The sequence below is a fragment of the Mesoplodon bidens genome (genome assembly GCF_964165515.1).
Source record: "Mesoplodon bidens genome assembly, chromosome: 18".
Classification (NCBI taxonomy): domain Eukaryota; kingdom Metazoa; phylum Chordata; class Mammalia; order Artiodactyla; family Ziphiidae; genus Mesoplodon; species Mesoplodon bidens.
Window position 1 is genome coordinate 7,318,713 of NC_138175.1, and position 18,419 is coordinate 7,337,131.

Below are 18,419 nucleotides of genomic sequence, written 5' to 3' on the forward strand. Positions count from 1 at the left end.
TTCAATTTTCTGTGTAGTTTTAAGGCAAGAACTCTCCTACATATACTTACATACTTACAGCATAAATGTTTTACTACTTTTGGGTAATTTACTTTATTTATTTCATCTAGGAATTCCTTATTTTCAAATAGGGAACATTTTGACCATCTTAGTATCCTTCAAATTTTATCAGGTTAAAATGTATTAAGGTTTTCTTTGTGATCAAGTACTCAATCAAGTTTCTGAGAAATAGAAGAAAACAATGTATGTTATCCACTTGTAGGACATAAAGTGTATCTCTTAAATCAAACTTGTGAGTCATTAGCTTTGATCATCTGTCCTTGGTGATTTTTTTGTATACTAGACATCCAGATTCTGAAAGATGTTTTCAATCAAGTGATCTTTTATTTGTATGAACTTTTGTTTTATACATGTAGCATAGTAATGCTGGTTTCTAACTAAACATCTATGACTCTTGCATCCCTTTTGTAAACCAGACATTCTGTCATTACATATCGTCCCTCTTAATACTCTTTAGTACTTTTGATCTTGAATTCTACTTCGGTATTAATTTTTCCTTCCCAATTTTTCCCAGTAACTCTTCATTACTGTTTTTTTTTCTTCTAACCTTTGTTTCAGGCCTATTTCTTTTAAACATTGCACAGCTGGATTTCTTTGCTTCTTTTCTAACGGGAGAAATCAGCCCATTCACCTGATCAAATCTATGTTATATCCATTACTATATTTTTAATTTCTTCTTCTTTTATCCTTTTCTTTTTCTTTTCTTTTTTTTGTGGTATGCGGGCCTCTCACTGCTGTGGCCTCTCCTGCTGCGGAGCACAGGCTCCGGATGCGCAGGCCCAGCAGCCATGGCTCACGGGCCCAGCCACTCCGCAGCATGTGGGATCCTCCCGGACCAGGGCACAAACCCGTGTCCCCTGCATCGGCAGGCGGACTCTCAACCACTGTGCCACCAGGGAAGCCCCAGCTTTTAGTTTTATTGACCTTTGCTATCGTTTCCTTCACTTCTTTTTCATTTATTTCTGATCTGATCTTTATGATTTCTTTCCTTCTGCTAACTTTGGGGGTTTTTCTTCTTTCTCTAATTGCTTTAGGTATAAGGTTAGGTTGTTTATATGAGATGTTTCCCATTTCTTGAGGTAGGATTGTATTGCTCTAAACTTCCCTCTTAAAACTGCTTTTGCTGCATCCCATAGGTTTTGGGTTGTTGTGTTTTCATTGTCATTTGTTTCTAGGTATTTTTTTTATTTCCTCTTTGATTTCTTCAGTGATCTCTTGGTTATTCAGTAGTGTATTGTTTAGCCTCCATGTGTTTGTATTTTTTCCAGATTTTTTCCTGTAATTGATATCTAGTCTCATAGCATTGTTGTCAGAAGAGATACTTAATAGGATTTCAATTTTCTTAAGTTTACTAAGTCTTGATTTGTGACCCAAAATATGATCTATCCTGGAGAATGTTCCACGAGCACTTGAGAAGCAAGTGTATTCTGTTGTTTTTGGATGGAATGTCCTATAAATATCAATTAAGTCCATCTTTTTAAATGTATCATTTAAAACTTGTGTTTCCTTATTAATTTTCTGTTTGGATGATGTGTCCATTGGTGAAAGTGGGGTGTTAAAGTCCCCTACTATTATTGTGTTACTGTCGATTTCCCCTTTTATGGCTGTTAGCATTTGCCTTATGTATTGAGGTGCTCCTTTGTTGGCTGTATAAATGTTTACAATTGTTATATCTTCTTGGATTGCTCCCTTGATCATTATGTAGTGTCCTTCTTTGTCTCTTGTAGTAGTCTTTATGTTAAAGTCTATTTTGTCTGATATGAGAATTGCTATTCCAGCTTTCTTTTGATTTCCATTTGCATGGAATATCTTATTCCATCCCCTCACTTTCAGTCTGTATGTGTCCCTAGGTGTGAAGTGAGTCTCTAGTAGACAGCACATATATGGGTCCTGTTTTTGTATCCATTCAGCCAGTCTGTATCTTTTGGTGGGAGCATTTAATCCATTTACATTTAAGGTAGTTATTGATATGTATGTTCCTATTACCATTTTCTTAATTGCTTTGGGTTTGTTATTGAAGGTCTTTTCCTTCTCTTGTGTTTCCTGCCTAGAGAAGTTCTTGAGCATTTGTTGTAAAGCTGGTTTGATGGTGGTGAATTCTCTTAGCTTTGGCTTGTCTGTAAAGGTTTTAATTTCTCCATCGAATCTGAATGAGATCCTTGCTAGGTAGAGTAATCTTGGTTGTAGGTTTTTCCCTTTCATCACTTTAATATGTCCTGCCACTCCCTTCTGGCTTGCAGAGTTTCTGCTGAAAGATGAGCCGTTAACCTTATGGGGATTCCCTTGTATGTTGTTTTTCCCTTGCTGCTTTTAATATTTTTTCTTTGTATTTTATTTGATAGTTTGATTAGTATGTGTCTTGGTGTGCTTCTCCTTGGATTTATCCTGTATGGGCCTCTGCACTTTCTGGACTTGATTATTTCCTTTCCCATATTAGGGAAGTTTTCAACTATAATCTCTTCAAATATTTTCTCAGACCCTTTCTTTTTCACTTCTTCTTCTGGGACCCCTATAATTCGAATGTTGGTGCAATTAATGTTATCCCAGAGGTCTCTGAAATTGTCGTCAATTCTTTTCATTCTTTTTTCTTTATTCTGCTCTGCCATAGTTATTTCCACTCTTTTATCTTCCAGGTCACTTATCCGTTCTTCTGCCTCAGTTACTCTGCTATTGATTCCTTCTAGTGAATTTTAAATTTATTGTGTTCATCAGTTTGTTTTCTCTTTAGTTCTTCTAGGTCCTTGTTAAATGTTTCTTGTATTTTCAGCATTCTGTACACAAGATTTTGAATCATCTTTACTTTCATTACTCTGAATTCTTTTTCAGGTAGACTGCCTATTTCCTCTTCATTTGTTTGTTCTGGTGGATGAGGCTGGATCTTGTGTTTCTGGTGGGCAGGACCATGTCCGGTAGTGTGTTTTGGGGTGTCTGTGACTTTATTATGATTTTAGGCCGCCTCTCTGCTAATGGGTGGGGTTGTGTTCCTCTCTTGCTAGTTGTTTGGCATAGGGTGCCCAGCACTGTAGCTTGCCGGTCGTTGAGTGGAGCTGGGTCTTAGTGTTGAGATGGAGATCGCTGGGAGAGCTTTTGTTGTTTGATATTACGTGGAGCTGGGAGGTCTCTGGTGGACCAGTGTCCTGAACTCGGCTCTCCCACCTCAGAGGCACAGGCCTGACACCTGGCCGGTGCAACAAGACCCTGTCAGCCACATGGCTCAGAAGAAAAGGGAGAAGAAAAAAGAAAAACAAAAATAATAAAATAAAATAAAGTTATTAAAAGAATAAAAAAATTAAGACGTCATAAAGAAAAGAAAGATGAGAGCAACCAAACCAATAAACAAATCCACCAATGATAACAAGCACTTAAAAAAAAAAGACAGAACCCTTGGACAGATGGTAAAAGCAAAGCTATACAGACAAAATCATACAAAGAAGCATACACATACACACTGACAAAAAGAGAAAAAGGAGAACAATATATATATTAAAAAGAAGGAACAGAGCAACCACATCAATAAACCAATTTGCCAAAGATAATAAAGTCTAAATACTAAACTAAGCTAAACATAAAACCAGAAACAAATCCAATGCAGAGAGCAAACCCCAAGTCTACAGTTGCTCCCAAAGTCCACTTCCTCAATTTTAGGATGGTTCGTTGTCTGTTCAGGTACTCCACAGATGCAGGGTACGTCAAATTCATTGTGGAGCTTCAATCCGCTGCTCCTGAGGCTGCTGGGAGAGATTTCCCTTTCTCTTCTTCGTTTGCACAGCTCCTGGGGTTCAGCTTTGGATTCGGCCCGACTCTGCATGTAGGTGGCCTGAGGGCATGTGTCCTTTGCTCAGCCAGGATGGGGTTAAAGAAGCAGCTGATTAGGGGGCTCTGGCTCCCTCAGTCCGGAGGAGGGAGGGGTACGGATGCAGGGCAAGCCTGTGGCAGCAGAGGATGGTGTGACCTTGCACCAGCCTGAGGCATGCTGTGTGTTCTCCTGGGGAAGTTGTCCCTGGATCACGGGACCCTGGCAGCAGCGGGCTGCACAGGCTCCCGGGAGGGCAGGTGTGGACAGTGACCTGTGCTTGCACACAGGCTTCTTGGTGGCAGCCGCAGCTGCCTTAGCATTTCATGCCCGTCTCTTGGGGTCTGCGCTGATAGCTGTGGCTCACGCCCGTCTCTGGAGCTCGTTTAGGTGGTGCTCTGAATCCTCTCCTTGCACACCAGGAGACAAATCCACATTGTTGTTTGAGTCACTAATGTGGATCTCTCTATTTATGTACTGAATTTTTAAATTCAAAAGATAATTTTTTTTTTGGTTTCAAATTCCAGAAGGTCTTTTTTAGAGCTTTAATGTACATCCAAATAAAGCACTGATGTGTTAGGGTTCTCATAAGATGCTTCCGGCAGCTCTAGTTCAACTGCCAGCCACCTGTACCGGGTATTCACCTGGTCTTTCCTCTTCTTGTTGCTCCGTGCCTGGTTTTCCACTGCATGCTCATGGTTTTGTATGTGCGGTAGTCACACGAAGGCACTGGGACATGGTGGAGGCACCTTGTTTCTGTTGTTTGGGAGCAGCACTGGTCAAACTCTAGCTGTTGAGGCACGAGGAGGGCCTTTCTCTCTGTCTCCAGGTCTCCCGACTGTAAAGAAATCTTTCCCAATCTCCAACACCAGGACCAGCTCAGCTCCCGAGTGCAGCACCCCCTACTCATCCTCCAGGACTTCAGTGTGCCCCACAGCCCTTCTCCAGAAGGATATGTGTGAATCCACACATCTGCTCTGGCTGGGCCTTGCTGGGAACCACAGACCCTGGTCTTTCCAGCTAGGCTACTCCACCCCTGGTACCTTAGCCCCACCCAGCACGAAGGTAGGCACTGCCGACCCCGGGATCTGTACTCAGAGATCCTGGGGCTGCCAGTTTTCTCAAACGTACCCTCCAGATACTGCCAGCTTGCCCATCGATGATAATTAGGATGACTATTCGAGTTTCCGTATTTCTCCTGCCCCATTCTTCTGAATCTCACAAGTTTAGATCATTTGAGTGAAGGAGGCCCTTTTCAATTAATGGCAGGATTGCATATAATACATCAACATAAAAGAAACTATTTACTTCCAGAGAACAATTCGACATGTATCCAAAAATATATGGTCTTTTATTTTCCTCTTTGACCTATCATTCCATTGCGAAATAGCTAGCCTCAGGAAGTAATTTTTAATCAATGTTATATGAAGACCTTCATTATTATAAAGTAAAAAGGTGCAAACAACCTAACTGTCCATCAGTGGGAGAAAGGCTAAGTGAATTAGGGACCTCCACCTGATGAAACAGGCATTAATGGCTTTGAAAATGGTAAGAATATGGAAAAATGCTTAGCATCATCTGTGAAGTGAATAAAGGGCACATATTCATATTATATGAATCCAACTATGAAAATATATGCAAAAATGATCAGGCAAAGGAAAGATATCAAAATGCTAGCAGTAGTTATGTACAGGTGGTTTATGGGATTTTTTCAACCTCCGCCTTCCTTCCTTTTCCTACTTCTCAAACTAAATATCATAGGTACTAAAATGGTGTTAAAAAGACCCTTTGTAAACCATATATACAGCTAACAGAGGAACAGAACTGATGAGTGATTGTGACATTTAAATGGCCTCCAGAAAGGGCTCAACGTGCTTACTGACAGCTTTCTGGGGGCTTTAAACTCTTATCGCAGCCAATGTTTTACGAGTAAACTCCATCTCAGCTCGCACTGGATCAATCATTTGCTCAGACAAGGCTTTCTGGAAGCTGTTTACCAGAGTGTCTGCCTGGTGTCACAGAGGATATACAGTGATAAATAAAACGCGGTTTGACCTTGGGCACCCAGGTGTCCCAGACACACACCTCTCACCACAGTGTGGGGCACACAGGCCAGACGGTGCCTGTGAATGGCTTACAACCAGGTGACAGATGTGGAATTAAATAAAAGCTCGAGAACCAGTAGCAAAGATGAAACCTGCACGTACTCAAGACAACTTTTCCCCCAGGAACCCCACACAAAGCCCCCTCTTCCCCCCACCCTCTCTCAGTGGCCTCCGCAGCAGAAGCTTCCCTCATTAAGGAAGTCAAAGCTGGATAAATACATTTTCTTTTAAATACACCAATTGCATCTGCTGCCGGTGCTACCTAGTCATTTAAATTCTTTATAATGCTTCCGGGTGGTTTAACGACAGCTTTGCAGAGCAGTGTGTAGACGAATGCTCAACAAGGACTACCAGGAAAGGGAGGAATGTATATAAAACTTTCATGTCAAGCATTTCTATCATTTAGAATCATGAAAGGTCATTTTTTTGGATCCATAATTTAAGGCTCAAGTGAAAACTGACCTTCATATAAACATTACATTTACTTTGACAGAGTCCAAAGTGCTAACATTTAAACTTTGTTTCAAAATGGAAAACCTTCATTATCAGTCCCCTTATCTTTTTCAGACAGTTACATCATCATGAGCTTATTTCATACCAACAAACTGTCACTGAGGTTCTTTGGCCCCCACCTACCGTGCCTTGTATTTTTGCATCCTCTTCCACCTTGATGCTTCTAAAATACTTTTGAAACTATCAAGGTTATCAAAACTGAACGGAAGGCAAACAGCTATGCAGAAAGCCTAATGTTCTCTCCTCTGAGTTTTTACTGCATGGGCGATGACTATGGCTGTTCAAAGGCATCCCCATCCTTGCCTTCTCTCTTCCCCATTGGATGGTGCTCAGCTCTACACGCACACCTGGGAGATATTGCAGGTTGGGTTCCAGACCATTCCAATAAAGTGAATAGTGCAATAAAGCGAGTCACACATTTTTTGGTTTCCCAGTGCATGTAAGAGTCACGTTTCCACTATACTATATTAACTATGTCTAAAAAACAATGTATCTACCTTAACTAAAAATACTTTATTGCTAAAAAATGCTAACCATCATCTCAACAAGTCATGGTAATAACAACCAAGATCACTGATCACAGATCACCATAACAAAATAGAGTAATAATGAAAAAGTTTGAAATATGCAAATTACCAAAATGTGAGACGGAGACATGAAGAGAGCAAATGCTGTTGGAAAAACGGTGCCAACAGACTCGCTGGTTACAGGGTTGCCATAACCCTTCAATTCATTTAAAAAACGCAGTATCTGAAAAGCGCAATAAAACGAGGTAAGCAACACTGACCAAGCCCACGTCAGCCCTCTGGGTTTTCCAGGTTCTCCCAAGAGAACTGGGGCGAGCACAGATTCACCCAGCCCAGGCTGACTGTGGTGTTTAGGGGAGTGGAAAGACCTTGGGAGGTTGTACTGGCCACATACGGGGCCTAGTGGGGTTCGCTCTATAAGAGAGGCCGTCACAAAGACTCTGAAGCTTTAGAATCACAATACATACCATCAAACCCAAGACCTGAACGACCCACTCCTCGGTGCTGTATTCTTACCTTTGGTCCTCACCAACCTTATCTCATCCTCTTTCATAATTCAAGGAGGCCAAGCCCCTTCCATCAAGCCTACCCAAACTGGTTAACCAAAGGAGAGAATAAGTATCTTCAAGGAGGCTGCAAACCAAAAGAACAAGAAGCCAGGCTCCACCAATAGCAGACAGAACCACAAGAGGAGTGCCGCTCGCTGTGGGAACTTGAGGTCCATGAATTCCCTTCCCCAGGACAAGCCATGACAAAGCTTTGCTGGATGCTTGCAGACCTTTGGAAGGGATTAACCAAAGACCAACAGGTGAGGTAAAGCATGCAGGAAAGATGCGTTTACCTAGAAGAGCACTGTCTTGCCTGGCTCTGACTGAAACAAAACCAAAGAACTTCCAAAGAGCTTCCCCCTTTCCAACTACACAACCTCTTCACAGAATCGTACAGCATCCTGCCAGAAGAAAGGCCACTGGAAGGAAAACCCTAGGACCTCGGAGGACATCTGTAGCTAAAAGGAATCCTTCTTTTATGATGTGGCATGTTTGGCTAGATAATTCTCCATGTGTTCCAAGTCCCTCAGCCATACTCATTGGTCGTCTCCACCCCACCAGCAGACATACATAGCTCAGGGAACCCCAGCTGGTGTGTCTCCACCCACCAGGACTGGCCGCATCTCACAGAAAACCAGGAGGGAAGCCAGCTCCATGTCTTCACTGTAGCCGTTCTTCAGAGGAACAGATCTAAATCCTGCAGAGTGGAAAAACAACACCAAGGTAGGCAGTTAATGTCACACCTTTGCTTTCTTGGAGTACCCAGGGATCACATGCCCAGAGCAAGGAGCAGAGAAGTCAGTGCCCCATGCTGGGGGCTGACTTCCTTCCTGGAAGCCACAGGTCCCACCCTGATGGTTGGGGAGAGAAGCTGCAGAACACAGCCTTGACTGACAGGTCCATCCGGAGAAGTGAAGTTAAAAATACATGCCATCTAGAAATGAAAATGACTCACTCAGAGCGAATTAAAACCCACAGAACATTGCACGTTGAATTCAGAGCGACTACAGCTGTAGTTTCAATTCCTTAAATACTCCTGATGAGGCCAAAGACTCAAAGGAGTAATGAATCCCCACATTCATTTTCTCCACTTAGCCCTTTACAAAGCTTAGGACGAGGGAGTGTTTTCTCTTTAAAGATTTCCAAGGGGAAGAAATCTTCCTGTCCCCTGGCAGTTCGTAGCAGCATTGATCATTCTCCTCTAAAAGCCATTCCCAATTTACAATTAGGACCTGTGTCTGATGGTCTTTTAAATGTTTCTTTTTATTTACGAGAGGGTTGAGGTGGGGCTGAATTCCCCCCCACCCCTCCCCATTAAGTAATGTTTAAGGCAACACATCTCAAAGTTGGTTGGTCTGCTTGTTTTGATGAAGTTGTATAACTGAATACACAGTAGAAATGAAAGTCTCACTCCTACCCACTCTTAACCCCTTATTCCAGAAGGAACCACTGTTAACAGTATCTTTTCCAAAATAGTCTATGCATATGTTTGTTTCCCTTAAGATCGCAAAGGATAGTACCCTGCCCAGCAATTCTGTGCCTTACAGTTTCCATTGACCACTGTATCTTAAGGATTTACTATATAGCCCTAGTATCACTTTGAAAGTTTTTTAAATTTAAATATAGTTGACATACAATATTATGTTAGTTTCAGGTGTATTACATAGTGATTTGATATTTGCATACATTATGAAATGATCACCACAATAATTCTAGTAACCATCTGTCCCCAAAGTTAGTACAATATTACTGGCCATATTCCTTATGCTTTTATATTATATCCGAGTAGCTTCTTTATAAGTGGAGATTTGTACCTTGAAAGCTTTTTATTTGCACTGTATCTACTGATTGTTTGGGACAAGCAACGCTCAAAGTAGGGCATGTGGGCTAGTTTCTCTGTGCCTTCCACCCGCAGGTTTTGGCTTGTTTGATGACTATTCTTATTTCTCTTAGAGAACCTTTTTTAGTCTGTCAGTTGATTTATCACCTTTAAATAATATCTATTGAATCCCTCACTTTCCACTGCTAATGATGAGGAAATTGGCATGCTTACATAACCCTATAGCTTCTCTCCCTTTTCCTCCCCTAATCTGGGTAAGCTGTATTATTATTTCTACATCAACATGGTATGTAATATTTGCGTTCCATTTTGTAACCATAATTCTCCCACAAAGGGAGGCTTAGTTCTGTAAAAGAACATGACAAGGAACACTTGTACACTCACAACCTAAATCTTACCATTAACCTTTTACTTATATACTATATACTTATATACTTACATACTATATACTATACTTATACTATAGTATAGTATATACTATACTTACTTATATACTATATACTTAAAAACTATACTTATGTTTATCCACCCACCAATCTATCATGTGTCATATTTACTTCATATTTCAAAGAAAGATGAAGGCCTCTGTACACTTCTCCTTATGTCAGCATGAATCTCATTAACAAGAAGCCAGTATCTGTTCAGTGTCCCTTTTGTGATATAAAATTACACACAATGAAATGCACAATTTTTTAAAAATGTCCAATGCTCACCACCTTCTTACTGAACTGAACTTTTCCATCAATATTTTGGCTGGCTAAATTTGTCTTTTGTATTCTTGAATATGAGCTCATGGGACATATAATCCCTGGACTGTGCATGTGTGAACACATCCATCCTGTGATTTTATACTTCAGTGACAGTGTGAGTGGGTATAAAACTCTCAGGTCACACTCTTTTCCCTGGAGGATTTTGGGAACACTGCTCTCCTTGAATTTTGCTGTAGAGGTTTTCTGGCGTATTTTCCCCTTAGAGGTGTTGGGAATTATGGTGATGTGGATCACCTGTGGGTCTTATTAAAATGCAGATCCTGACTCCAGAGGTCTGGGATGGGGTGGAGATTCTGCATCTCTACCGAGCTGATCTATGAACAGTGCGGAAGCAGTCAGTCTAGGTGTTGATTGATGTTAGAACGTGCTGAACTGCTGTGTGCTGTGGCGTGCTGGGGGGCAGCCCGTGCACCCCGAGCAAAGTGGTGCGGCCCAGCGCGTGCCTCCGAAGTTGGAGAAGTGAGCTCTGTTCCTCCTGTGGCTGGACGTCTCCAGTTCCACATGTCTCCTGTCACTGCCCAAGCCTCATTTTTAGGAGCAGCCCTTCACATATATTGGGAGTAGGGCTGAACGGTGTTTGCCAATTTCACTAAAAATAGTTTGGTTCCGTTTTTCTTCTTACTGGTTTTGGTTACATCAGAGGAAAGGGAAATAGGGACATCTTTTGACGTAGCTTCAGTATTTTTGGCTTATTATAGGAGTAGGGGAGGCCCTGAGGGTGGCCTGCAGAGTAGGGAAGAACATGGGGTTTGAATCCCAGCTCTGGTCCGAAAGGTGCGTGACCTTGACCTAGTTAATTAACATCTCTAGGCCCAAAGTGCTTATATTTAAAAAGCGGAGATGATAAAACCCCTTTCACAGGACGGCTGTGAGGATTAAAAGAGAAAGAGTTTAAGGCACGAAGCACAATAAAGGCTGCTTTCCTTCCTTCCCGAGCTCCAGCTGGCTTAAAAGCTTAAGTGCATCTCTAATGACAATGGGCAGAGTTTATTTTCGAGTTCGATGCCTTATGCACAAAGGTATTGTTATTCTGTGTCACGCCTTCATGAATATGGATGTACGAGGCAGTGCCAGCAGCGGGACAGAGAGAGAAGGTCTTACTGGGAGCATCTCACAGCTGGGGGAAGGGTCACATTTTGTATCATCCTTGAGATGTTCTTTGTTTTTTAAATCTCTCCAAGCTAAGCCATAGCATTTTCTAGATGATTCGATGGGACACTGTTAGGTGGCTGGTCAAGAGGGTTCCTCAGCTGACCTCTCTCTAAGCCTTTGGAAGGGGCTACGGTTCACATCCCTCCTCAGGACCCGTTAAGGAGGGGGAAACAGCAGAGCCCCTGCTCTGTGCAGGATGAGTCCACAGGAGGTGGGTTAGGAAGGGGGGTGGGCACAGTTATCACAAAAAGAAATCTGTCCTAAGCCTTACTTATTGGGCTAATGTAAAGGAGGCAAATTGCAGAGTAAAGTCCTACGGCTAAATTGCTGGGTTTAGTTTCCAGTGAGGGCAAGTTAACCAAGAGGGCTGGCAAACATCAGGCCTCTTGGACTTCCAAATGAGTGTTCACTGCTGTTATTAAATCAGGAAGATGGTACTTCTAATCAGACAAGTTAAATATTTCTCAAGTTCCTGTTTAATCTACTCATTCACTTAGGACTTTGTTTCCTCGATAGGAGGGGCAGCCTAGGTCTCGGTTTTCTCCGAGTGCCCTCTGAGGAGCTGGCTAAACGTGCAGATTCCTGGGCCCACCCAGACTGGCTGAACGAGAACACCCTGAGATGGGCCTGCATTTAGGAAACCTGCATTTTCTAACTGGAGCACCCTCACACACATGTCTAGTTGTAGAAATGATTAAGTGTATATGATATAAATTTAGGGACTATCTGGTATGTTCCAAGTTTAGAAAAAAAATTTTTTTAAATAGGAAACAGGACCCAAGGTTTCCAAACAACATCAAGAGAAAAGACTATCTTTGTATACAAATCACTGAAATGAAAGTGATCTTTTGCTCTCGAAAAATGATCCTTGGAAAATAGGGGAACAGTGACCTCATGAAGAATTTAGAAGGATCTATGACTGGGGTCTCTCAGAAATACAGGGCCCTTCTCAAAGCATGAAGGGGTTTCGTGTTTTGCTCAGCATGGGAAGGAATCACAAGAAGAAGAAGTGAGTCAACCATCCCAACCTCATAGAAGAGGAAGGTGATGCTCGGACAGCCCAGGTGACTTGCCCAGGGTGACGCGGGGAAAAGCAGGCCTAAGACTGTAGTTCCGGGTCTCTTCCTTCCCTGGGAGCACCTTACCAGCCCCTGAACCTGCCTGAGGAGAGGCCAACAGCTTCTAACCTTCCAAAACGAAATCAAACTACAGTGCCAGGTAGACCGTCAACTAATAATCCAGTTTTGGATGCAGAAGCCCCACTGTGACCAGCCCAGCATCCCATCCTGCTACTTTCCGCGGTCCCTGTCCCAGCTCACGGGAACTCCCACGAGGTCAGCTGTCCAACCTACCCACGATTTAATAAAAGCCAGGAAAAAGGCTTTTTTCATTCTTTTCAAAGCCAGCAGCCCAGACCCAAAAGGATGCCAATCCAAGCCAAACATTATCATTAAAACGGGTCTTACCTGATTTGATTCCTTTAATGGGGAAAGTGGCGTGCGCGAGAAAGTTGGGATCGCTGAACATATCTTCCTCGTAAACCACAAAGCGTAGAAACGCGAGGTTTGGGTCGTAAATTTCAAACGTCACCTTCTCCTGTGTTGGAGCCCAAACAGGGTTTAGGCCGTTGTCATCTGGAAGGAGATCCAAGCTCACTTAGAGGCCCCATTCGTCCTGCCCCCTGTTGGTTACACCATCTCTACATCCGTTGGCTTTGAATCTCCGTAGCAACGGTGTAAATACACATCTAGGCCAGGATCTAAGAAATATTTTCCAATGGCATCGCGGGCCTGGCCCTCAGTAAGCAGCGGGGGAGGCGACCACCACCCCTTATAGATCTCCCACCTCAACCCCCTGGGATTGGGGGGTGGACAACAGTGCAGGAACAGGTAGGTTTGGATGAGAGAAAAGGAGACATGGGAGCCACATCCCTCGTCTGATGGGGGAGGTGTGTTAGGCGCTCTGAAGAGATAGTGGGGTCTGGAGTTGCCAGGGGAGAACCAGCCTCAAGGAGTAAGGTAAACAGTTAACTTTCACCCTCCACAAAGGCCAGTTTCACTGGTCAGCACGTGAGCTGTTCATCGGACTACCTTCTACTAGGGGCAGTGGTCCCAAGCCTTAAAAGGCCCCCAGTTCAGTTTTTTCCAGGCTTCAAATGGCAGAACAAGCATTCTCTGGGCTTCCCTGCCCTCTGTGAGTTAAGATCACCCAGGTTGGGCTGCAGCCTTTTGGGTCAGGTCAGCCACATCCTCTCTTAGCCCTGGAGTCAGTAGGTAAGCAGGTGAGGGCTGATGCACAGAGGGGGGACACCCCAGAGTGAGGGGGAGCTGCAGCCTTGCTGGGGCCTCCCAGTGTGAGTTACAGGCTGAGAAACACAGCAGTGGGTCCATGTCCAACTCCTTCATCACGTGGCCCTTTGTTTCCCCTCTCTGAGCTGCCCATAGCAGGCAAGGGGGATGAAGGAAAGGACCTGGACACCAGTGTGTTACCAAATACCCGATGACTGGCATCCCCAACCTGTGATTCAACTTGCCTGAAGTTTAATTGAAGAAAGGACCCAGCAACTTACTCACAACTGTTGTTTTGAACTTGTTGTTGTCATATTCGGCTCCGCATATTTCCACCTCCACAAAGGGACATGCAATACTTCGTCCAGGTTTGGGGAGATGACGAGCCCCCAGAACCTAGGACACCAAAAGCAAGTATTGGAACTCTCCCGGCTCCATCCTGGGCAGAGCCAACAAGTTCCACGTGGGTGGGTTCTCATTTCTTCACTGGTGAAGTACTAGACCCTCCTACAGTGGACACCCCTACTGCTTCCCTTTTGTGGATGAGGAAATAGGGGTGGAGAGTCAGGGAGGATTCCCACAGCTGCTAAGGATGAGCTGGGATGGGAGCCCCAGTGCCAAGAGACTCAACAGGTGGACCTCACCTGTGCACAGAAATGCATATGCCCAGGCCCAAGTAGGCACCTACAGAGATGGAGTTCAGTCAGTCAATTTCCCAGCCCCTCCCAGGAAAGGATGGGGGAGAATGTGGAATTCTTTTTGTAACAGGCCTTTTTTTTTAATTTTTAAGAACTTTGGTTATTTATACATATGCTTCAGTTTCTCTTCCTTAATCTTATGAGAAATGCAGTTCATTTCCCTACCTTGCATCATTTCCCAAACAGGAGAAAACAAAAACTCTAACAAAGAGACAACACCTTCTCTGAAAGTTGGACCAGTTTAGAAAAGCTTTCACCCCTCAAAGTGGCCACGGTGGGGACAAGCTCTCTCCTCCACAAAGACCAGAGAGCCACTTCTCACATGTTTGATTCCCCCTTTTTTCTGACCAGACGCTGACCTCACAGGGACCCTGGTGAACCCAGCCAGAGACAGATTCATAGCTCGCCCCCGCAAACAAGGGGAGGTGACCAAGCTGGACCTGGGAAGATGCCCTCCCCTCTTCCCCTGCAATGACCGTGGCAGGCACTGCAATTAAGATCCTGAACCGTGTCTGGGTGTTGACGGTTTAAACCAGGTGACCGGTGTCGCTAGGCAGTGGGCTGGGCCATCCCCACGCTGCACAGCCCCGGCCCCCTGCATGAGGAAGGAGGCCTGGGCCTTACCTTGACCGTCAGAGTCATCAGGATCTTCCTCTGGGACTCGGGCGGCATGGGGTCATACTTCTCCGCCCTCATGCTCTCGGGCTGCAGGACGTAGCCAGTCCGCCCATTGAGGGAAAACAGGGCGTGATTCATCTGCAGGTACTTATCTGGGGAGGAAAGATAACTGCTGATGAAAGTGAGGCAAGAAGAGGGGCCCCAAGGTGCTGGGTAGGGGATGATTTATACCTTTTTCTGAAAATAATTTGAGGCAGCTGTTAAAACAGGTATCAGACTCAAAAATATGGGTTTAAAAAAATCCATTAAAAACCAGTGTTGCAGGAAGAAAATATGGGATTAAAAAAATCTCAAGAGTAGGGACACCTTTCCAAGTAAGATACAAAATCCAGAATGTATTCAAAGCTAAAAATTGCCACATAGAACAAAATTTCCATAAAAGTTGATGTGCTATAGAAAAATCAATTTAACTCAACTGACAGGTAAATATCTCTATATAAATTTAACCTATTAAGAAATCTGATAAATGTGTGCTGTGAATACCTAAACCCCCTTAGAAAAACTGGGTAAGAAGCATGAATAAAGTCTGCAGAAAAGAAAACACAAATGCTTCTTAAGTACATGAAAACCTGGTTAATGTTACTCATAAAAAGAGAAGTTACCAGTAAGGGAAGCTGTGACTACAGTGTAACATCAGTTTTCACCTATCGAAGACTGAAAAGTTTTGCTAAAACTAAGTTGGTGAACTTTTGCCAAAAAGGGTGTAAACGTCTCGCCTGCTTGCACTCCTGCCTGCAGTTCCCATGGAGGGCAGGGTGGCTAAGTGTCTTCCCTCAGACACTCCTGGATACAGGTGTTCAGTGGTTTTCCTCAGGGCCAAGTTGATCAAAGCTGTTTGAGCCACCCTGCACTTCTGAGAATTCTGCCCCACAGATGTGCTCCCATATCTGAAGTGAGGCTCACGTAAGATTACAGGGGGCAGTGCCGTCTGTAATAGCAAATGAAGGGAAATAACCTAAACGTGCCTCAGCAGGGGATCAGTTGAAGACCTTATGGTTCTGCTCAGTGGAATCCTATGCAGGCACAAAAATACAAAGGAGACTCCTGATAAACAGGTCCTCCAAAGAGGCTTAAATAACCACCAAAGTGCAAAGCACCATGATTAATGCCACCCTTTACATAAAGAAGTTGTGCATGTTGGTTTTCCCCAGCATATGATTATCTCCAGAAGACAGCCTGAGCAGCAAGCCCTCAGAGAAGGATGGGACCGGAGAGGGGACCCGAAGACAGCCACCGAACACCTGAATCCATTTGCCTGAAGCTCAATTCCTAGACTTTTAAATTACGTGTGTGGATGCACTTCCTTTCTCTCGTAAACCGGACTGACTCCGCGTCTGTCACTTGCCATCACGGAGCCCCTCACACAAGCACCTGGCATGCCCAGCGGTCCCCTTCATCACTCTGTTCGAGGGGATGGGCCTCGCGCTAGCGTGCTGGCCGAACTCTGACAATTCCTAAGACAAACTGCGCGCTCTGGCCACCACATCACACCGGTGGCCCCAGCAGACTGTGCCTGGAATAATGCTCCGTCATCTCAGATTTATTGGCCACCATCAGCCCCCTTTTACCTGGAGTCTGGAAATTGAGCGCCACCATCTGGGAGCCACACAGCCAGAGGCGGAAGGGGTCGTAGTTGGAGGAGTCCACCCGCTGTCCCTTGGGGTAAACGCGGGTCAGGCCCTTTTGATTGTATTTCAAGAGATCATTGGGTTTCTGTCTGACGATGCTGTCAGCCTTTGTCTCCACGAAGGAGCGGATTTCTCGGAAGTCGGGGTTTTCTGCACAAACAGAGGGAGTCGCACTTATTCTGTGTCTCGCACATTTTCTTAACGCCTCATGTACTGGCAGGATGTGCAGGTCGTAAAATGAAACCAGGAATCTCTCCCGGATGAGACATTCAAGTGGTTATGACGATACTGCCATAATTGGTTCTGCTTTGGGCTCTTCGCCTCGGGGGGGGGGGGTGGGTCCCAGATATTAACAGGGATCCCAGTGTTCCCACAGCCTTTTAGTCTAGGATTACTGTAATTTACTTTTTGTTTAGAACTACCAGCAGCCTTGTACAAGGAACCACAAAAGCAGTGCAGGTACAGAAAGGGGCGGGGGAAATGGGATCAGCAGGGAGGAGGAGATCTGAGGAGTGGAAGGTGTGGACATTGGATCTGGCTTCCTCATCAAAGGTGTTGCAGGCGCAAGATGAGTCTTGGTGGAGGGAGAACTGAATGCTAGCAGGAAGGGACGTGACAGGAGAGGGGACGCCTGCGTGGGTGAGGGGACAACGAACGGGAGGAGGCGGGAGGAGGCGGGGGGGAAACGCAAACAATTCTTTGCTTGGATGAAGCTCTGCTGCTTCACATCCAGCTGTGGTAGGAGGGCTCTTAACACGCTGAGCGGGGCCCCGTCTGCTTCAGAGCTATGACATCTCTCCCTGCGGGTGGAGGTACGCAGGGACCAGCCTCCCAGGGACCATTAATGCTGAGGTTTAGTACTGCTTCTCTGGTCCTCTGCCTTGGAATTACAGATTCCTGAGATCAGAGACAGGAGTTGCTCAAAAGGAGGAAGAAAATATGAACAGGACCATTATTAGATGAAAGAACTTGCGACTTTGGAGGATTTGGTAGGAGATCCATTTTTGCATCCTTCTGCAGCAGGCCAAATCATGGCCCCTTAGGTCCTGGCCTCTGGAACCTGTGACTATGTTCCTTATATAGCAAAGGGACTTTGCAGATTGATTAAACTGAAGGGCTTGAAAGGGGGAGATTATCTGGCCCTAAATGAAACCACAAAGTCCTTACAATTGAGAGGTAGAGGGGGATTTGACTACGTAGAAGAGAAGGCAATATGACCACAAAGGTAGAGATTGGAGTGACATGGCCACAAGCCAAGGAATGCCAGCAACCATCAGAGCTGCAAGAGGCAAGGAACAGATCCTCCTCTGGAGGGAGTGGGGCCCTGCTGACACCTTGATTTCAGCTCGGTGATACTGATTTTGGACCTCGGCCTCCACGACTGTGAGAGAATAAATACATGTTGTTTCAGCCACCAAGTTCGTAGTAACTTGTTACAGCAGTAGAAAAACTAATCCACCCTTTAAGAGGGTTTGCCTTCCGAAGATACCAGAAGGGCCTGTTTCACCAGCACCCTCGCCCTGAGGACAAACTGAAGGGGAGGTTCCCACTTAGCACAGGTAAGACGAGTAGGAAGGGTTTTCACAACGCCATACTCAAATGGAATCAAGAGTTTTCACCGAGGCTGGGGGGCAGAGTGATGGGAGACGGTACCTAGGTTGTCCTTGGTCTTGCTGGTCGGTTTGCAGTAGACGACCAGGTCCGAGAGCTCGATGGCGATGGACTGGTTCTTCTCCCAGTACTTCATGTTGTTCTCCTGTGCGGAGCCAATCTTGAGTTTCAGCCCTCAAGCCGGCACCTGCAAAATCCCATCCTCCCA

At 44.8% G+C, this 18,419-nt stretch overlaps 1 protein-coding gene across 2 annotated transcripts in view; it reads right to left on the reverse strand.

The window, feature by feature from the left end:
• Positions 1–18,419, reverse strand: part of PLCG2 (phospholipase C gamma 2) — a 173,756-nt gene that overhangs the window by 10,638 nt on the left and 144,699 nt on the right. For both annotated transcript variants that reach the window (XM_081216340.1, XM_081216341.1), the window contains 6 exons: positions 18,254–18,356; positions 16,541–16,750; positions 14,919–15,064; positions 13,878–13,992; positions 12,775–12,942; positions 8,155–8,243 (listed from right to left, as the gene is read on the reverse strand). In XM_081216340.1, the coding sequence (XP_081072466.1) occupies positions 8,155–8,243; positions 12,775–12,942; positions 13,878–13,992; positions 14,919–15,064; positions 16,541–16,750; positions 18,254–18,356 (831 nt within the window). The remainder of the gene's footprint in view (positions 1–8,154; positions 8,244–12,774; positions 12,943–13,877; positions 13,993–14,918; positions 15,065–16,540; positions 16,751–18,253; positions 18,357–18,419) is intronic.